At 40.0% G+C, this 22,760-nt stretch overlaps 1 protein-coding gene across 1 annotated transcript in view; it reads left to right on the forward strand.

Moving 5' to 3' along the window:
- Positions 1–3,877: 3,877 nt before the first annotated feature.
- The window catches only part of LOC148029767 (putative membrane protein At3g27390), an 87,092-nt gene continuing 68,209 nt past the window's right edge, over positions 3,878–22,760 (forward strand). Inside the window, exons 1-2 of the mRNA XM_087686091.1 lie at positions 3,878–4,543; positions 21,642–21,750. Coding sequence (XP_087542217.1) covers positions 4,450–4,543; positions 21,642–21,750 — 203 coding nt within the window. The 5' untranslated portion in view covers positions 3,878–4,449. The remainder of the gene's footprint in view (positions 4,544–21,641; positions 21,751–22,760) is intronic.

Consider the following 22,760-nt stretch of genomic DNA (forward strand, 5'->3'; position numbering starts at 1 on the left):
TCTGACACTGCAAATTCGTAAGACTTTGGCACATGCCAGAGGATGTGCAGGTTAGGAGGGGGTGGATGTTGTGCCGCTACGCACACACCGTGTAAAAAATCTAGAGTGTGGCTTCCTTTTAGATTTAGAGCCAATGCCATTTTAGACATTAGTGTTAGTGTCTATGGTTAAAAAATATTAGATTTTAGTCAATTTTTAATATTTTAGATATTATCTCTTGTAAAAAAAATCTACAAAACTATAGATAACTTCTAGATTAGGATGATATGTAAAAGAAAACATGTAGCTTTCAGCTAATTTGAGAGGATTTTATGTAAAAAGAGAGATTAACAAAATCGCACGATGCGTGATCACTGTTTTCAGGCAGTGAATAACACTCCGAAAGTGGGAGATGAAGAAGGAGTGATCTGGCATGATTCTGGCCAAGTGTCCTGGTATTTAACCCCCCTTTCGGAGCCATTGGAAGCATCATATTGGTGATTTGAGAAGCATAGAGGAAGGTATTATTTTGTACACTTTTTGTCTATTAGAGTTATATTTTCTCATAATGCTTGAAAGAAATTGACAGGCTTCATCTCTGTTAGTATTCTTCTATACTTTCTGATTCTTTTTTGAAGTATTCTTCTACATCTTCAATCTCTTTGAACCCCTTCTCTTTCATCTACTCCTCTCCTTGAATCTACGTTTACCCTACTGTCACTTATCTTCAAGAACTTGGCTTGAAACCTTCAACCCTTCTCTTATCTCTACCATCTTCGGAGTCTAAGCTATTGAACCCCCATACATTCTTCTCTTGCCAAACCCCTGTGGTGACCTTTTACAAGCTTAGGTTGCTCTTTCCCTTGGGGTTTATTCGAGGTTTTAGCCCCGCGAATTGAATCCAAGGTAATCTAAGGTGTTTAACCACTTTAAGGGTAAGCAATCAACCCCTTTAGGGTGTTTAATCTAATTTGAGTTTTGTCTAAGATTGATCCTCCTAGGATAAATAGTTTGTTCTATCATAGTTCGTTTAGCGACTTAGGCTAAGCCCATTTCCATTTTCTAGTGTGATATTTACACACCCCTATGTCTTGTTCAAATTGGGACCATATAATATTTTTTGAGAATCTATTGATTTAAGGTTTATCAATGGTTGGGTTTTTTTAGTGTGAAGATGGTTGCTTCACACTTCCTAGAGAGTACAAGTGCCAAGAAAGAAGGCTATCGAGTCTTTTCTTTAGTTGTAGCTATGCAATTGAACCTTGATGGGGTTTTGTATCCTGGCCAAGGGTGAACCTTAGGTAGTCTAGCCTTGTCTAATTTGTATGCGAAGATGATCTACATCATTTTTCCTAACTTCAAAATATACATTCACGCTAAAGACAGTCCTAGGGGTTTCACTTCTCTACATCTTAATTATTGTGTTGCACAACATGGAATAAAGTAAAAGGATTCCCTATCTTCCCTAATGCTCTATGATGCGAATTTAGAATTCATATTTCTCTATGCATAGTGATGCCATTTTTAGAATTTATCCTTTCATAGCACATTTCAATGAAAATTTAGACTTGCCTCTTTTTAACGTGTTGCAACGTAGTAAATAATAATGTTTGACTTTGCTATCTTGTTTGGTGCGATACAAAACTATTAGACTTTCCATAATATATGACTTATGAAGAACATTCACCTAATTGATGCACATTTCATTTTATTCGCCCAAGGGTGAGTATTGGCTACTAATTCAAAACCAACATGCATTCTTTCAAGATACACATCGAATACCATCACTAACCCTTTTGATGTGCAAGCTAACTAACAATTTGAAAAATAGAAACAATTTTAATTTTAACAACTTTTAGAGATTAGGGAACTTGGGCTTGCATGGTGAGGATTGGAATGCCATCTAAGTTCGTGTTTGCTACCGCATCTTCCATAGTTCTCGTGGCTCCTGTGACTCTCAAGCTTTCCCTCTTTGAAGCCATGGTGGATATGCAGCTTCGATGGCTTTAATGGACTTGATGATTTCCCACTTGGAGAGCAAAATCTTCTTTTTCTCTATCTCTCTCTTGTATCTCTTTCTCCATCTCTAATCTCTCTCTCTCTCTCTCTCTCTCTCTCTCTCTCTTGTATCTCTTTCTCCATCTCTAATCTCTCTCTCTCTCTCTCTCTCTCTCTCTCTCTCTCTCTCTCTCTCTCCTCCCTTCTCTCTCTTCTTGGGTAGTTCACTATTTGTATACCCTTTATATCATGTTTGTTCAAGGCCTATTTATAAATATCATTATCTATGAATTTTCCCTTGATAAAACTTAACCCTTTTCTATTTAATCTACAAGTAATCTCTTTATATGGGCCCCTTTTGTATGTAAAAAATATGTGAAAATGGCATTTTAAAAATCCCTTATATTGAACCCATGTGATACATAAATATATTTATGACTAATCTCCCTGAGTCTCTCTCTCTCTCTCTCTCTCTCTCTCTCTCTCTCTCTGTTGAGAGTATTGGTATCTCAGGCTGCGACCCCTTCCCTATTAGGCTTATTATCCTAGCCTTTAGGATGGGGATACCCCCTTTCTCTTTACATATTCTTATGGAGGTTGCCAAATGTTACGCAGCAATCTTCATGGTTGTCACATATGCCATAGAGGAAGAGGAAGAAACTTATGGCAAATTGTCATCATCATGTGATGACGGCGATGATGATGATAAGGACGACGATGATGTGACTGATGTGGAGGGGAGAGGGTTGGTAGCCATCAGACACCAATATCTCATGGTATAAGGTAAGTTAATTAATTTTGTTTAAACATTTGATTTTTTTCTCATTATCCTTACAAACTTTAAGCCTCATTCTTATGCATGGATAGGAATGAAGGATTTTAACGGTCATGAGGGTTCTCATAGATCTCATAGCTTTGAGATATCAATTTGCGTGACAAAAATCGAAAGTATATGTGTGTGAGGAAGAGAGAAAACCAATTTAGAATCCAAGATATTACATAAGGGGGTCATAGGGTGAGCTCCCTCCTTTAGGGTAGGAGTAAATGTTTTTATGTTTGGACAACCTTGTCCATGAGGGACATGAGTATAGAACCTTGCCCATAGTAGGGGGACATAGATAAAACCTTATGTAGCTCTCATAAGGAGCAATCTACCTAGGTGAAGTATTAGGAAATAGATGGACTTTTGGTGGTACATAACACTTTTCAATGGAGAGTAAGAATACATGTTATACAACAATGTTCACGTTGATGTGATCATGGTGGTTGTCATCATAAAATGTTGTTGATGTTTGGATTGCTATTGATCATTTTGAGAGAGGGAGAGAGAGAGAGAGAGGTACTAACATTTGCCAAAGTCCAAAATAGTCTACAAGAACCTAAGCATAGTACGCTTTAAATGATGTCAAAACATGGAGTATAATCAAAATAATTGAAAAAACAAGATTAATCGTGACTGATGCTTACTAACTTCAAATGCTGATTCTCTAAAAGAGAGAGAGAGAGAGAGAAAGGCACGTTGCGACGTGGCACCCCCCTCTAACGGGGGAAAAGAAAGAAAGGCACATGTTCAAGTCTTAATAAAGCTTCTTTAAGTATTTTTAGTAAAAGAAGAAAGGCAGATGTTTAAGAAAACTTCTTTAAGTGGCATACAGGCAACCTATAACATGGCAGCTTTTACCCTTTGAAGTCACGTAAATATCCGACACTAATAACATACAAATAATTGCCTTTCACACTGACCTCCGCAAGGGCAGAAAGCGACACTTCAAGAAGACGACTCAAGGCTGTTAAGCACACGAGACACAAGAAGAGGGAATCGGGATAACGCCTGAGCTTGACCTAGGGGCTAGAGCCTAGGGCTACTACGTTGAATGTGGTTAAACGGTTCACTCAACGCGTGGCTTCATCTCATTTCATGTCATGTCATGTCATGTGACTTGATTTCATGGTTTTTCAGCCTTTTTACGAGGAGAGAACCTGGGAGAGAGCGAATGGCAGAGTGTTGCCGTCCGTCACTCCAGACATCACTTGTAGAAGGGCAACGGTTGCCATGCTGGCGCTGACGTGGAGGCGTGGCGTGACCGGCTAGTGGTGAGAATGAATGAGAGAGAGAGGGGAGAGGCTGCTCGAGGGCGGCGTTGTTGGAGCGCGCACACAAGCACAAGTCCATCATTTCAAATTCGCAATTGCCTCTCTCTCTCTCTCTAGGTTTCCTGTACAGATATTCCTCCATAATTACTTCACCTGATAGCTGTCCTTCTCTTTCTCGCTTGCCAGGTTTCTGACAGATTTTCCTCCATAATTACTTCACCTGAGACTCTCTCTCTCTCTCTCTCTCTCTCTCTCTCTCTCTTCTCCAGTTTTAGTCGCTTCGCCTCTTCCGGATCCAACCTTTCCATCCTCCTCGTTTTGGATCCTGCGAGTCGTCTAGGATCAGGGGTCCTGCCCGTGCCTTTGCCTCAGCACGACATGGACGCTTTGCTGGAGTGGCCTTCTGCGCTATGGCGGTTCCTCATGTTCCTCCCTTTCTTCTTTGGCCTCTTCCTCCTTGGCGCTCTCAAAGGTAAGCGTTACGCTGTAGCTCTGCTTAAAATTCTCAAATGTTAATGTGCTTACAGAGATTTGCATAGAAGACACGGCTTTTGGTTGGTAGTCCCTCGAACCTCTGTAATTTTTGAGCAAATTTGCATCGACCACACAAAATATCAATATAATTGATGTAAAATACTACGTCTATTCAGTAGTAATCCTCGCAAAGCTACGATTCCCTGGTCAGAGCTCCCGTTTGAAGCAACAGCTATTCACTAAGCCAGTTTTTTCGATCTATTTGTCGTAGCTCAACAAGCAGAAAGGGCCTCTCTCTCACATACGTAAACGATGAGAGTGAAAAAAACGGGTGAAAATTTACCAGCAGCGTGTAGACCGATTGGTAAAACTTCCGTGGAGTGTTAAAAGGTACTTCACACGGAGTGGTCAACGGAACTTTACTCCTTTTAGCAGCAATGACACTCTTTTCCTGAATAAACAAGTCTAGTAAACACAAACATCCTGTTTCAAGTGGCCAAGGTCAAGTGAAACATCCCCTAGGATGCAATGTGCAAACAAGACACAACACAAGCTACATGCATGGACATATAGAGAAACTCACATCCCAGCCATAGAGCCAAACAGGCTCACCCCCCAAGTTGAGAGCTAGCAAAAGGCTGGGTCACAATCATGTCTCAAGAGTTGGTGTGCCGTACCACTAACCAACACTATTCTAGTGTATGAACGTGTTAGCCTATGGGCCTAACAGACCAAGTGCGGTGATCACACAATAATGTGCATAATAAGGCCTTAAGTCCAATAAATAGGACTCCATTGCCCTAACCGGAAGTGTCCATTCGCACTAAGTCACTTCATGACCACTAGGACCAATGCTGTTAGCTCCCATCTAGATGTCCAAGGATGTAATGTCAAGGCATTGCCCTAACCGGAAGTGTCCATTCGCACTAAGTCACTTCATGACCACTAGGACCAATGCTGTTAGCTCCCATCTAGATGTCCAAGGATGTAATGTCAAGGGACTGCATGCTTTGGTATTCTACATAGATATATAAGATTGCAATCATTTGTAGATTTGGAATCAGTTAGACATCTAGGTTTGTATTTGATAGATTGAGCTGGCCTTTTAGTTTAAACAAACATTTTACTTGTGGTAGGCTTGTGCCACCAGTACAATTGACATTTTAATCTAAACAACACAAGTGTATGTGTATGTATATAAAACTCGATTGTAGATATAATACTCAAAAGGGTTTTTATTTTGGTGGGTAATAAGTCTTTGGAAAAGAAAAAATCACAAGTTGTTGGAGGTGACCGATTTGGTAGCAATTCAAAGTGATCAATTGTAAACTTGCAATTGGTAAGGGTTGTAAACTTTATTGCTATGTTTGATCTTTGCTTGGTATTCCTAACTTCCCTCCATGTACTAAAGATGAACACCTTGCTTCATTGTTGGCAAAAAGAAATGCTAGTGCCTTCACCTTGACTTGGTTTGCATTGTTTGTGCACCATGAGGCTCTTGTAAAACATAGTGTTGTCATATACTATAGCAACATTGCTTAGTCTATTTCTAATACAACCGCCCATCTCTGAGTTAAAGATCAGAGGGAATCCCTTGTTGGCACGTAAGCAATGTTGGACCAAAGTCGTGATAAGTCTTATAGAGCTCCCTTGTAGGAGAAGATTTTGACTCCATTGAAGTGACTAGCCTAATTGCTCTAGGTTTCTTGCTTGAAGTATTTGCTACTTTGTTTTATTTTTCTGGAACATACTCATGTCAAAGCAAATAGCAAGAAGCTATCTAATCCATCGTGTATTTTTTGCAATTGCACTAGGTTTCTTGCTCTAAGCATTTGCTACTTTGTCTTCTTTTTCTGGAACACATTCATTTCAAAGCATATAGCGAGAAGCTTGATCTAATCCATTGTGTATTTTTGGTGGGTACTCTTTCCATCAAGGACTTTGGTTTTGCACCAACATAGATCTTCAATTCATGTGCATACTCTTCCTAGTTGTAGACTTAGTGGAATGATAGGCCAAAGGTGATATGAGAGGTGGATCATGAGCATATGGGTTCACCTTAAGTAAAGCTCTCTATAACTTTTGCCTCAAGACGGACTTGTATTTGTCTCTAGTGAGAAGATACATTGGGGTTGGTAGGAGACTTTTCTTGGACAGTCGTATCGTAGACATTATAAGAGCGATGACTTTGATACCATGTGAAGAAAGAGTATGGCACATATAGAAAATACAAAATGTATGATAACATGGAGAATATGATTTGGAGAATGCTAAATGAGAATGGATAAGTGACAATGTATATGATACAATTAGGGGGTCTCAAACCTTTGTGTCTCTAGGACTATGGTAGAGGGGTGTGTGAGTGGTGTTAGGATGTGTCGTACTTGATGTTGGGTTGAGCACCATGAGATGAGAGGAGCTATGCATCCACACAGAGAGAGAGAGAGAGAGAGAGAGAGAGAGAGAGAGAGAGAGAGAGAGAGAGAGAGAGAGAGAGTTCCATTATGAATAAGAAAAAAGAGAGAGTCTTGCATGCACTCCAAGCTGAATGGATTGATGTGGTAGTTGATATTTGAATGTACAAGTCTAGGGCCTTATATTAGAGCCTTGAGATTCCCCCAACCCTAACCCTAGATCGACACACACTGAGGTGTGTTCACATGTTGAGGGTAACCCAACAACAAAGTCCATACTGATAAATTCCCACTTCATCTGGGGAATGTCAAGAGGTTGCAGCTTCCCAGGCATCTTGACATCCTATGCCTTAATGCACTGGCAAGACAAACATTCCATGACATATTTGAGTACGTCTCCCTTAAGCCTTTCGCAATGGTAGCTCTTCCTGACCGTGCTGAGGGTCCTAACATATCTGAGATGGCCTGAAAATGGGGAGTCATGTGCTTTCCAGAGTATTCTCTGTTTGAGTTTCTTGCTTGAGGACATGCATTATCTTTTCCTAAAATAGACAAGTCCCCCATTGATAGAAAATTCTCGATATGAGTCGCCCGACACGCCATAGTCGCCAGTCTCGTTGGTCGTCAGTCCATCGACTGTACCTCGACCTTGTTGCTGGTCCTGCGCTTGTCACGCTGGTCACCGTCAACTGTTTGCTTCCTCGTGTGTTGGTTGTCCACTCTTCAATAGTCCCCAGACTGTTACGCCTGTAGCACTCCTACATGTAATCTGAGTCTGACACCTGTCATTGCCCTGTCACGCTTGCAGCTGGCGACTATTGCTTGTGGTCTGTTAGAACCATGGCAGCTTTGATACCAGTTTGTAGAGTTAAAGCGGAAGCAAGTAGAGAAAGGGAGCTGAGAGGAGGCACATTAATCGAGAAGCTCAATGACTTAAAACTGAACAGTGTTGAACAATGTAATTGAGTGAGAGTGAGTCAATGGATAGGTGTGTACCAGTGTGATACACACAAAGAATAAAAGAATGTATTTGGGTACGGCACACTTACACCTGCTAGGGTGAGTTCACACGTGTGAAGTAATATATACACCGGAGAGTGCGTAAAGGGCCTTTACACCCAACAAGGGTTTTACTCCTTGGTTGGCATTCTACATCAATGGACTACATCGGCATTGACACTCTTTCTGCCACCCTTGGATCTACATTTCCTTTGGCCTTCCACCACATCCAGGATTTGAGAGGGGGCGTTTACAGACTGTGGTTCTAAAGTCAGAACAATTGAGAAATATGAGTTATGGATTGTCACAACTCTATAGAAACAGAATTTATATCATTTTTCACTAATTTGTCTATATAATGATTTATTAAAAATTTATTTCCTTTGCACTAATTAGATATAAAGAAAAGTGCATTGGAGCTGGCCACTGATGAGTGGTCACAGCTTATGGTGGACCCACGCGGTGGGTTGGAGAAAAGATAGTTCACACTTCCACCTATATGGCCTGATTGGGCGCCTGCGACCAGAATTCACGCATATCAGGGTTAGACTCGCAGACAGAAATGATTGATGCCTTGAAGTGTGGGCTAGATCCGCCAGAACAAACAGTTACAATCAACAAGATGGCATGATCATGAAATGCTTGTACAATGTGCACGTGTGGATTGAAAGCTTGAACTGCACATTTCTTTGCATAGGAAAGTCACATGAAGATTCTGATACCGTTTTTGCGATGTACACGGAAAAAGCTTTCATATGACACCCATATTGGGGGGTCCCTAAATTTTAGGAGGACCCTAAATTTTAGGAGGTCCCTAAATTTTAGGAGCCTCGAATTAGCCTAAAAATGCTAGCCCTAAAAAATAGAGATGTCATTCTAAAAATAGTAAATTCTGTACTCTGACTGTGCTTACTAAATTTGGTTGTTTCTATTCTTGATAGTATTCAGCCCAAAAAGGAAGGCCATAGAGAAGAGACAAGTGTCAAGACACTTGTCACACAAGTTTCCAAGTGTCCCACCACTTGTCACATCTCATGATATGTGGTTGGACACTTGTCTTGTGCTACTCCACTTTCCCCTTTTGTACTAGCTCTTCCCCCTCCTAAAAATAAGAGCTCGTTTTTCTTCATTCAGCATCATTTTTCTTTGCTGTAAACTTATGTACAGCACCCACAGATAGCCAGAAACTGGCCCTATCCATCCCCATCATCATCCTCCACTTCTCCATTATCAAATTCCTCCATATTCCCTCTTCTATCACTGCTGTTTTACAGGACAGCAAGCCTGTAAATTCATTACAGCACCTCCTTCTCGAGCTCTTTCTTCCATTTTAGCAACAAGGAGCAAGCCCTATCCATGTACTGTTGATCAACAATGGAGAAAGGCTGATTTCCCCTCTTTCTTCTCTCATACTGTAAAGAAATCAGTTCTTATCATTGCATAATAGATAATGCATGTGTGTTTGTACATCTTTGCATGATCTTGTGAGAGTGAGAATTACTTCTCAGAAATACATTCCTTCGGGGGGGGGGGGGGAGGGGGAGGGGGAGGGGTTTTGCCCATCTTCAACCCTCAATCTTGTCTCCATTACTTTTACATTTTCATGGCTGTAATTTTGTGAGTAATTTTCATTTTCAGCTTTAAGTGTTCATTCTCTTTTATATTAAATCTCGAAAACAAGCGAATATCATAATTGTTAAGCATACTACGTTGTTCGGGGCGTTTACAGTGGTATCAGAGCTTTGGCTCGGTCCTCACCCCAACACTGGTAGTGCTTACAATTATAAGTTTGTTTGTTTTCAGCCCTTGCATTGAGTGCTTGAGCATATTTTTCTTAGAGTCTCAATGGATCAGTTGAGTGCTATCCTTCAAGCCATTTAAAGTCTTAGAGAGGAGAATCAGCAAATTCGTGAGTAACTTCTCAAACTAGAAAAAGTTGAGAATCCCAAAGAATTCAAGGAAAGAAGCCCATCTGCTTCAAGGAGACGAAGCCATACCAATGAAAGGAGCCGATCAAGAAGTCCAACTACTTCTAAGAGGCAGTCCCATTCTACTTCAAGACAAAGAAAGAGATTGCGTCGAAGCTCATCCTCTTCTTCAAAGTCATCTGGCGCCTACTCTGATGGACCCTCTTCTAGTGACGAAGAGTCACACCCTTCTCATGGAAGACCTTATCATCGTCAAAGGCGCCGACATTCTTCACCCTCGTCTCCATCTTCATCCCCATCAAGCACTTCATCATCTTCAACCTCAAGATCCGGGCATGGACGAAGGCATAAGAAGAAAAAGAAGACTAAGTCACTATCTCAACTTGAAAAGAAGATCAAGTTCAGTATGTATGATGGTTCCCGAAATCCTGATCTTCTTCTGAAGTTTATTCGTCAATTTTAAATTTTGTATGGTCATGACAAGTATAAAGAAAAAGAAAAGATTAAGTTTGCAGCTTTACATTTGACCGACTTAGCCCATACTTGGTGGACGGGGTTGGAATATGATCATGCTGTCCCAAAATCATGGCGGTCCTTTGTTCACATGATACAAAGCCAATTTCTTCCTGTTCATTTCAAAAGAGATGTAAAAATGGAATGGGATCGGCTTTGGCAAAGGAAAAATGAGTCACTTGGTGACTATACCAAGAGATTTTGGGAGCTACTTTTGAAGGTCCAACATTTCAAGAAGATCAACAGTTCGGAAAAGCTTAGGAAGTTTCAAGGAGGTTTGCATTTTAAACTTCGTATTGCTCTTAATCATTATCATTGTTCTAGTCTCAGGGAACTCATGGACCATGCTGAGACATGGGAAATGGAGCACAATGGCAACAAATCATTCCAAAAGAATGATAAGAAGAGAGTAGCTGATGATGAGGAGTATTCAGCCCTAAATGAAGGACAAAAACAGCGGCAAAAGCAGCCATCAAATCAAAAGAAGATGAAGCCCGATGCACCTCCTAATGCTCCTCAATTTCGCTCCAATCTATACCCACAAGCAAAGCAACTTTCCGAAGAAGAAAAGCAGCGCTTCATGAAAGAAGGGAAGTGCTTTAAATGTGGACAAACAGGCCACATAGCGAAGCAATGTCCAAACAAAGGACAAAGCAAGGTTTCTGACAAGTCGCCAATGAAAATCAATACTATCAGTGATGTAGTTGCAAACACAACTCACACTCCAGAGATGCGCAAATTATTAAAAGCTTGGGGACAGTTGCAATGTAAGCAAGCACTATTCTTGATAGATCTTGGGGCGAATGAAAATGTCATTTCCTTGCAATTAGCTAAAGAGCTTGGATTAAAGAATGAAGAGATGGACACTCCGGCAGAAGTTCGCCAAGCTTTAAATGCAGATGAAGGTGACACAGTGAAGATTGTGACACCCTATATTGGCAAGCTCAAGTTTCAAATTCAAGGCTACAGTGACGAAGATACCTTCTGTATCGGAGACCTTGATAGTTGTGTTGCGATTCTTGGCATGCCCTGGAATCATAGAGTAGATTCAACCATCTTCTCTCAGAAAAAGAAGGTAGAACTCACCAACAAAGGCAAGAAGTACGAGATCCAAGCTGGAGTTTCTGGAGACATCATACCTATGGTAAGCCATATGCAAGTCTCTAGAGCAATTAAGGATTGTGTTCAATGTTGTTTGCTTTATGTCACTGATGTAAAAGATAATATGAATGCTGAAAACCAAGAGCGACTTTAGCTCTTGGAAAAGTATAAAGATTGTTTTTGGATCGTCTAGGAGGTTCAAAGGTTTTCAGCCGCATTGATCTAAAGAGTGGTTATCATCAAATTAGGGTAATACCACAAGATGTACACAAAACTGCTTTCCGCACTTCATACGGTCTTTATGAATTCTTGGTGGTTCCTTTCGGATTAACCAATGCACCAGCCACCTTTAATCGAATGATGGAGCGCATCTTTAGAGAGCATCGACAATATGTCGGTACTTTCTTTGATGATATTATTGTTATTAGCAAGAATGAAGAGGAGCATCATCAGCACTTGGAGATTGTTCTACAATTACTTCAACAAAATCAACTCTTGGTAAATGACAAAAAGAGTGAATTTTTCATGCATAAAATAAATTACCTTGGGCATGTCATCTCTTTTGAAGGGATTCAGATGGATCTTGAAAAGATCAGGATAATCCAAGAATGGCCTCATCTTCATGATGTACATGAGGTGCGATCGTTTCTTGGCTTATGCTCTTATTACCGCCGCTTCATCAAGCATTTTGCACATATGGCTTCTCCACTTCATGATCTTACAAAGAAGAAGACCTCTTTCCAATGGAAGGAAAAAGAGAAGGCAGCCTTCACAAGGTTGAAAACAGCTCTTACTTCTGGACCTGTTCTTATCATTCCAGATTTGGTAAAACCATTTGTGGTGGAAGGAGATGCTTGCGGTGATTGTATTGGTGCAGTGCTAAATCAAGAAGGCTATGCCGTAGCCTTTGAAAGCCGCCGTCTAAATGATGTGGAGAAAAGGTATGACATTTATGAAAAGGAGCTCTTAGCAGTGGTTCATGCTTTGAAGATATGGAAACATTATCTTTTAGGCAATGAATTCCTTATTAAAACTGATCATCAGAGCTTGAAGTATTTCAAGACTCAAAAGCATTTGCAAGAGAAACATGCAAGATGGGAAAATTTCTTGTCTAAGTTTCATTTTCAAATTATGTACACTCCAGGGAAACAAAATGTAGTTGCTGATGCACTTTCTAGAGTGTCTCGCATTGCAACTATTATAGTGGTTCATCATGAAGATTTTTAAACGATGAAGAATACTTATGATGAAGATACTGACTTTGCAGCAATTTGGTCAAATTTACAGCAAGGAGGTTCTCATCCAGATTATTTCATCAAAGGCGGTTACCTTCTCATGAACAATCGCCTTTGTGTCACTCTTCCTGTTCGACAAAAGGTGCTTAAAGAAAGTCATGAACCCCCTTATGCAGGGCATAGAGGGAGGGCAGCCACTCTAAGTGCAATTGAGCGCTACTTTTATTGGCCAACATTACGAAGAGATACACATAACTTCATTGAGGCTTGTCTAGTATGCCAAAAATCCAAGTATGATAGGCAGAAGACTCCAGGATTGTTGCAACCTCTTCCAGTGGCCAAAGATCCATGGGAATCTATTACAATGGATTTCATCTCAGGTATTCCAAGAACACCTCAAGGTCATGATATGATTTGGGTCATAATTGATCGATTCAGCAAGTAATCGCATTTTATTCCATGTCATAAAACATTGAAATCGGCACAAGCTGCAAGACTTTTCATTCAATATATCTTCAGATTACATGGTATGCCTTCAGAGATCATTTCAGATAGAGACTCCAAATTCACAAGTAACTTTTGGCGTGCTTTATTTGAGAATTTGGAAACCACTTTAAAGTTCTCCTCAGCTTTTCATCCTCAAATTGACGGCCAAACAGAGGTGATGAATCTCGCTCTTTTGGATATGTTGAAAGCTTATGTTAGTGAACATAAGTCACAATGGGAGAAATATTCTCCATTGTTGGAGTTTGCTTACAACAATACAGTGCACTCATCCACAAGGAAAGCTCCAAATGAAATAGTACAGGGTAAAGTGATTCCTTAAATAAGGTTCCGGTCAAAATTCATCTTTTCCAAAGCTCTCTAGTAGATACTTTGGACCCTTCAAAGCGATTGAGAAAATAAATGAAGTTTCTTATCGACTTGAGCTTCCTGCTCATTGGAAAATACACAATGCTTTTCATGTAAGTTTGCTAAAATCTTACATAGGACCAAAACCAAAGGAACCCATTACTGAAGATCCCCCAGAAGTTGAAGAAACAGAGCAACTCTTGGAACCTGAACAGATTTTGTTTCACAAGGATAGAACCACGAGAAGTGGCCTTGTGACACGAAAATTCTTACTAAAATTCAAGAATCTACCCACAACAGATTCATGAACGATTACCCAGACATTCTTCAGCCATATCAAGAAGCTTTTCAGCTGAGGACAGCTGAATAAAAGCCAGAGGGCTGTCACAACTCTATAGAAACAGAATTTGTATCCTTTTTCACTAATTTGTCTATATAATGATTTATTAAAAATTTGTTTCCTTTGCACTAATTAGATATAAAGGAGTTGTCACAGCTTATGGTGGACCCACGCGGTGGGTTAGAGAAAAGATAGTTCACACTTCCACCTATATGGCCTGATTGGGCGCCTGTGACTAGAACTCACGCATATCAGGGTTAGACTCGCAGACAGAAAGGATTGATGCCTTGAAGTGTGGGCTAGATCCCCCAGAACAAACAGTTACAATCAACAAGATGGCATGATCATGAAATGCTTGTACAATGTGTATGTGTGGACTGAAAGCTTGAATTGCACATTTCTTTGCATAGGAAAGTCACATGAAGATTCTGATACCGTTTTTGTGATGTACACGGAAAAAGCTTTCATATGACACCCATATTGGGGGGTCCCTAAATTTTAGGAGGACCCTAAATTTTAGGAGCCTCGAATTAGCCTAAAAATGCTAGTCCTAAAAAATAGGGATGTCATTCTAAAAATAGTAAATTCTGTACTCTGACTGTGCTTACTAAATTTGGTTGTTTCTATTCTTGACAGTATTCAGTCCAAAAAGGAAGGCCATAGAGAAGAGACAAGTGTTAAGACACTTGTTACACAAGTTTCCAAGTGTCCCACCACTTGTCACATCTCATGATATGTGGCTGGACACTTGTCTTGTGCTACTCCTCTTTTCCCTTTTGTACTAGCTCTTCCCTCTCCTATAAATAAGAGCTCGTTTTTCTTCATTCAGCATCATTTTTCTTTGCTGTAAACTCATGTACAGCACCCACAGATAGCTAGAAATTGGCCCCATCCATCCCCATCATCATCCTCCACTTCTTCATTATCAAATTCCTCCATATTTCCTCTTCTATCACTGCTGTTTTACAGGACAGCAAGTCTGTAAATTCATTACAGCACCTCCTTCTCGAGCTCTTTCTTCCATTTTAGCAACAAGAAGCAAGCCCTATCCATGTACTGCTGATCAACAATGGAGAAAGGCTGATTTCCCCTCTTTCTTCTCTCATACTGTAAAGAAATCAGTTCTTATCATTGCATAACAGATAATGCATGTGTGTTTGTACATCTTTGCATGATCTTGTGAGAGTGAGAATTACTTCTCCTCACTCTCAAGTTGATTGTAACTGAGCTCTTCCCTAAGGGACTTGGGTTGAGCAGAAATACATTCCTTCGGGGGGGGGATTTGCCCATCTTCAACCCTCAATCTTGTCTCCATTACTTTTACATTTTTATGGCTGTAATTTTGTGAGTAATTTTCATTTTCAGCTTTAAGTGTTCATTCTCTTTTATATTAAATCTCGAAAACAAACGGATATCATAATTGTTAAGCATACTACGTTGTTCAGGGCGTTTACATGGATGCATCCAATGAGTTTCTAGCAACAATTGTGGACTGATTTTTATTTTTATGTTATGTATATGGTGGCTGGAAAATTTCAACAGGTTTGGGACATGTAGCATGGTTGGACAACAATGCGCAATGTTGTGATTGTGATGCCTTATGGGAATTCCAGTGCAATCTGCTTTTCTTTTGGCACAATGTAATGCAATCGAGAATAATTGTAGCGATTTCAAGCGGGGGGTTTATCACAAGGGCATAAAATTTTGAGATGCTCTAATCTTGTTGATAACATTTGATTCAAATGTGCAAGGTTGTTTAGTACATGTGATGCACATGGCAGTTATTTCATGATAACAAGCCAAGGACCTCGAGGATGTAGTGGGTGTCAAAGGCAAAAGTTGTGATAAGTTATGCTAGCTGGGCTTTGGGGGTTTGTTGGTGTTAGTTTTGACCCTAGGATAGTTATTTGGCCAATAAGTGTCTGTGTGACACTAGGGACTAGTATTAATTAATTAAATAATACCAATTTAAGGATCAATATAGATTGGAGACTACTCTAGGTTGCAAGTGTCCTAGCCAATTTAATTATGGATGGGCACGGTTAGAAGGGTTGTAATTAATTTTCAAGATTATTTAATTCTAAAAATTAATTAGGTGGTTGGATAATATTGAAAAATGATTTTAGAAGGTTGCCACTTGGCAAAAATGCCCATGCAAAGTGAGGAAACGTTTTTGGGGGATTGAGTCTCAACCATTCAGTTAGTTTACAGCTTGGGGGGGAGAGAGAGAGAGAGAGAGAGAGAGAGAGAGAGAGGGAGTTGCTGGTTCATTTTCTGATCAGAGAATAACAATTTGCTGTAGAAAGTCATCTAGGGGCCTCAGCAGGCAAGTGACAGTAGGGATACACCTTCCAAGGGCTGGCAACAACATCGCTGATTAGGTGATAGTATTTTGGAGGTGCCTGGAAGTAAGAGATTGCATTAAATGCAGGCTTGAGTAGGCAATAGACAGATTTTAGGGTTTTCTCGTGAAGAAAATTAGATTTCTCTCTCATCTTGGCTTTCTTTTACCTTCTCCAGTAATTTCTCAAAAGATCTCAACATTTCTTAGCCATTTGGAACATATCTCAGTCATATTTGGTGGATACCAGGAGGATTCTGTTGTAAACCCTAAATTTATGCGGAAATTAGGGTTTGACAGCCATCTTGGGACATGTGCCAAAATTTGGCAAGTTGGTGGTTCCATTTGTGCAAGTCTTGGGTAAAAAATCAAGGGGCAATTGGCCCAAATTGATTTTTGATTGTTGCTACAACAAGGGGCTTTTGGAATAGGAAAGGAGATTGTGAATCTTGCCTTGTACTCATTCCATTAGCAATCAAGTTAAAGAAATACCGAAAGGGGCGCTAGTTTTGGGGCCAACAGGATGTCCAATGTCCAAGATGACTAAGGTAATTTGCGCATTTCATGTTATATTCATTTGGTGATTGCTGTAATTAAGTGCTTAATCAAGGAATTACCACCTTTTCCAAGAAGGAAGACTGGTTTCATCTCCCTCAAATGTGAACTAACACATAGAGCGGGTCACCCATGTTATTGAAGTGTTGAATACCATGACTTTGATTTTTTCAAGATTTAGTATGATCTCTATCTTTGCAAAAGGTATGTAGTGTATCTAAATGACATTGCAAGTCCTTTGATGAGTCTAAAATGAGTAGAATATCATCAATATATAATAGTAACGGTATTAACACTCCATCAAGGCTAGCTCGAGCTCCATCTCTTCTATTAATGTAGTCGAATACCTCGTCTATGTATAGTCCAAATAGTGTGGGTGAAAGCGGGCATCCTCGTTTTGCTCCTATGGTGCTATCAAAGCTAGTATGGGTGTTTGTCCTAGTACATCATGCAATTATCTCCATAATGTTGATACATCATACAATTCTCGCCCATAATGGTGCCAAGCATTTGCAATCTATGTAGGGGGTTGTGTCTCATACATTTTCCATGCTCTTTTGCTATTTTGTCCCAAAAATAGGTAGTATATCTCTGTCTTAGTTTTTGCTACGTAGTCTTGCTTCTTCAGCAGAGGGCATTTGAAGATTGTTTTTACTTGGCAATGTGTATGAGTGCCTAGAGCAATCTTTCTCTTTAGGTATGTACGGGTGTTCCTACACTCATCATCATACCAATCATTTTGGGAGGGCCGTAGTGTGTGGGGGTTTGCATGGGTGCAAGGTGTGTGAAAATGCATGTATAGTTAAAGTATGTAAGGCCTCTGTTAAATCTCTTGTGCATTCTTTAAGGATTTGCTCAATTGAAGTACTCCTAGAGCTAGCAAGTGTATTCCCATAGGTGCTCACTTCTGTCTTGGGTCGTCTTATATAAATCCACCTTATTTGCATTTGATGTCTTTGAACATGACATCCTCCTATATGTAAAAGTTTTTGTCTGATCCCAATCTGTGCATTAAAATCTCCTACCAATAGTAAATCTCCCAAGTTGGCATATCTCATGATATCCTCATAATGCATCAAATGGTGAACCATCTTGTGAAGTATAGCTCAAGTTTGTTTGGGGAAAGGAGTATATAGGGATGAAGATGTCATGTGGTCTCCCTGTGTGTATTTTGACCCACATGTATTATGCATCTTCATCTTTGTGTGTCACTTGCACGACATCTCTGACACTCTTGAAAAAGTATGGCTATCCCCTTGAAGCTCCTAGTGCTACTAGGCTTTTGAGCTTGTGAGTGGAATGTACTTTCCCATGTGTACTTTTGAACATTTGGCAATTGGCTCCCTTTGCATTGATGTTCTTTTGTATACATGGCGGAGTCCATTTTTCGAAAATTGTCCTCAAAGTAACCCACATGCAAACGCAGTGCTCCATTGCAATTCCACACTGACATCCTAAGTGTCTCATAGGCCATGCATCATCATTGTGACTAGTGTTCTGCAATTATCTCCCTACCATCTTTGTACACTCTGTACTTTCCCACCTTATGTGCTTTTAATATCCTAGGTATGTTGGCTTTTATATGTTCTAACAGAGCAGGTGCCAAATCCTCATCAAGGTATATTTTTTTGCCCTTGAGGGCCCCTCGTCTTGTGAGGAAGGCTTTTTTCTTATCCATGTTTCAAACATTAGCATGAGGATATGCCCTCTCGTATCCATTGGGTCTCCCACTCCCCGTGCATCTAGAATGGGTCTCTCTTTTGCCCTTATTTTTTCACTCAAGACTGTTGCATCTTCTTGTTGGATGCCTTTTTCAGTCCATCCTATATGAATATGGAGTGCTTGAATTTTTTGTCTTGCATCTTCTTCTATGGTGGCGTTCATATCTTCTACTTTGTTTGCATGCCCCCCTCCGTTTTTTTTTCTCAATCTCCATCCGTTGAGCTTTTCCTTTAATGATATTTTCCATTGTTTCCATCTTCTTTCTTGCTCCTTCATTTGTGTCTGCCCATGTATACATGTCCTTCTGCCCATGTATACATGTCCTTCCTAAGGCATTCCATCTCCTTTTTCAATTTTGGTGTAATTGGCGATGGCTTCTATGTATTAAGCTTTCCTCATATTGTTATGTCTTTCTTGCATGCATGTAGCTGAGATTCCAATTCAGCAATTTCCTTTTCTTTGTTTGCTATTCATGTACTGGTGTACTTTCTCAAAGTTTACATTTCATTTTTCCAAGATTGTCTAGTTTCACCGTTACTTGTCACTTCAGCTTGTAATCCTGCCTTTTTTTGACCTTTATTTCCAATTTTTCCACTCACTAATGCATGTGCTCATGTGTGCTTTTATCTTTTGTAGTGCTTTATTGTGTATTGATGAAGACATTTCTTTCATCTCAGCTCTTATGATAGACCTCATGTCATCCATACCTGCCTTGCATGTTGTCTTCAGTATTTCTCCGACCTTAGAGCATCTTTTGATACTCATGGGTGCGAGTGTATTGCATCCGTGTCTCTGGTAGAGTTTTGGTGGGGTTTGGAAGGGTCGCTCTTCCACCGGGATATCACCTTGTTTTGAGATAAAGAAAAGCTTTTTTTGTGTGTTTCTTTGAGAACTATTGCTTCTTTTGGCATTCTCTCTTTCCATTCCACTAATCCACCTATCAAATCTTTCCATTGTTTCCTTCCTTTCACAACCATAGCCATAGTGTCAAAGGCGCCATTCTTAGTTGGTGTTCCATAGCCACCATTCCTCCCTTTCTTGCAATTAGCTCCTTGCCTTCTTCCTCCCAAAGAGAGAGAGAGAGTTGAATTGATCATTATTCAAAGAAGCATTCTATTGTATGGCGATTCCAAACAATATCGAATGGAAGCGTGAAAAGTCTAATACTTTATTAGTCCATTGCCTTGAGATCCCACACCCTAGTAAGAAAGTTGAATGCATGGTGATCAAATGGTCTTGAGTTCAATTTGTACATCCACATGGTCATTTAGCATAGGAATAAAAAAAAGAGAGATTTAACTTGGGTCAGTGGGTTGATAAAACAAGTGGCTTACAAGTTACCACTAGGGTAGGCACTTGATTTCTTTTTTTTTTTTTTGGGGGGGTGGGGTGCGGTTTGGGGAAGATTATTGGTGGCAATAGGGCATGGTAGGCACCCCTAGATGTCAAGCTAGTGGTCTCGACTTGGGCGGGCCCATGGTATGTGTGCATGCACACACGTGTGCGTGTGTGTGTGTGTGTGTGTGTGTGTGTGTGTGTGTGTGTGTGTGTGTGTGTGTGTTTACGTGTGCATGTGTGTGGCACGTGTGCAAGTGAGAGGAGTGTAGCTTACTTTCCTAAACAAACAAATGCCTATCTTACTAAAGAGGGTTGACCAATTTTGACATCCTCAACTAGTATTGACTAGTATTGCACAATTTGTTCTTCATAGATTATAGTCTCTAGATCAATGGATTGCCACCACTGCAGTTTAGCGACTCTGGATGCACCCACTTTCTTAGTCTTCCCTGAGCTAAACTGAGCATTAGCATGGACCATACTAGGATAGAGATTAAAGGATCTTGGATTGCATTGAGAGAATGACTAGGTACAAACATTGCATTCTTCAGTCAATACTTTTTGTCACTATTTGATTGTTGGCTGACCTACTTCTCATGGGTCATCCACCTGTTACTTGTTTAAGGAAGGGATGTGGCCATTTTCATGCACTTGTTCTTGTGGATGCATGGTGTGGAGAAAGAGAGCATCTAACCATTGTACACTTGATTTCTGTAGTAGAATTTTGTTTTTGTGCACTTTCCTGTATTGTGCTTCAGTTTCTGTGCATTGTCTCCTTCATTAATTTGCTGCATATTGCACTGCCTACATAGACGTTTGGATGTTGACCATGGACATTGACTTGCATGCTAGCTTTTCACAACGATATGTCCTATTCACTGGAAGTCTACTAGCCTAATTGTGTTGCTGCAGGTTTTGCATTGCTGTGGCCAACACAACTGTGCTTTTTCTTGTTGGTGTCAGTCTGTTTTCATGTGTGGATCGAGCCGGCTCGTAGATGTCGATATGCAGTTTTTTGACCAGACTAGCAGTTGTGTTGCAGTTGGTGCTGCATGAAATTTACCCTTCACAGATCGTGAAACAGCTAGATGAGGCATGATAGGCTTGCGAGCTTACTTGTAGTCGTTTCATGAGAAGATAGCAGTCTTAGCAGCAATCACTTCAAAGTGCTACTGTAGATGGCCTCAGTTTATTTACCATAGAATGGTACATGATTTTAGAACTCAAGGCACTTTAATGTAACCATAAAAGTGTCTTTAACTCCAAATGCAATCTCTCCATTCACGTTTTGTTTAAAAGGACACCTCTATGAACCTAAGTCTTTTCCCATCAAGGAGGAGGATACAATGAGTTGTAGGCCATGGGTTGTGAGGGGGAAAATACATTTTAAAACAATGTGGAAACAACAAATTGGGATCATGTATTACCTAGTTTTCTCGAAAGTATTCACATTGGTACTTTGCATGTAGAGCTTAGAATACTAGATGAACCTCTAAGAGTACATTTCTACTATTCTAACTCTATCAAGGGTAGGAATAAGCTAGGATCATAGTATCTCTCGAACCAATGTATTGTGAAATGTAATGATTTGATTTCAAAGAAGGGTTTTCATGGAGCTCACATGGATCTTAGAAAATATATTGCTAGAAGGTTGATGTGGATTTGTTTTGAGCATACTTGAGCTCTTTACATATGGAATTTAGAATAGTCCAGTCATGCATGACAAAAATTCTAACAAGTGTGTGTTTGTTATTCTAGGATTGATTGTTTTGCCATTCAGCGTTGCTATTCTTTGCATTGGAAACTCGGCTGTGCTCTTGGGACTATGGCCTGTTCATGTTGTTTGGATGTACTACAGTGTGGCAAGGTAACTAGTTGACAAATTGTTTCTATTTTGTGTAGACTTGAAGTCATCACTGGTAATTATGCTACAAGTGGAGAATAAGACAGTAAAACACCTTCTAGGTGTCTAATTTCTATATGCAGATCTGACTCTTATTTTTATATGAAAATTTGATTCTAATTTCTATATGCAAATCTGATGTTGCTGCCTGTTTTTGCGATAATCAGATTTCCAATCATATAGTTTTATTATTGAGCACATTTACTGCAAGACATCATTGCACCTACCATTGAGGAAACTTGAAGAGGCAAAAGCAAGATGTTAACTGTTATTCATAGGGGTACTTACAGAATCTTATGTTGCAAGATCCACAAGGCTATGGAGAAAATAAACATAGGATGACAAAAGCAAGATGTTAACTGTTATTCATAGGGGTACTTGCAGAATCTTATGTTGCAAGATCCACAAGGCTACGGAGAAAATAAACATAGGATGGCAAAAGCAAGATGTTAACTGTTATTCATAGGGGTACTTACAGAATCTTATGTTGCAAGATCCACAAGGCTATGGAGAAAATAAACATAGGACGACAACTATTATAGTAGTAAAGGAAGATGACTTTAGATGATTGGCTTATATGGATGAAGAGCAAGCAATCCAAGAAGCTAGTGGTGTTGGGAGACAGGAGAGGTTAAGCATTAGAGACTATCCCTGACACTCTGCCTTGCCCTAAAAAATAGAAAAAGAAAAACAAGAGTACATGCATAAAGACCCATCCATAAAACACAGCAATAGGGTATCATGCCTTCCAAAAAAGCATTGAATTGAGAGGGTGTGTTCATAGAGTGTCTGCTGCCTGGGTGCTCTATTATCTGCACATCGGCTGACCATGTGTGTCATCTATCCATCATACATATATACACCACTCATGCACTCTCATTGATATGTTACCATTATAGACAATTATTCTTGCTCGAGTTTCTTATTCTTGCCTTCGTTCGTGAGCTTTGAGATAGTGAGAGAGCAAGGTTGGT

Source organism: Lygodium microphyllum, chromosome 10, assembly GCF_053477565.2.
Source record: "Lygodium microphyllum isolate KBCC chromosome 10, Lygodium_microphyllum_v1.1.10, whole genome shotgun sequence".
NCBI lineage: Eukaryota > Viridiplantae > Streptophyta > Polypodiopsida > Schizaeales > Lygodiaceae > Lygodium > Lygodium microphyllum.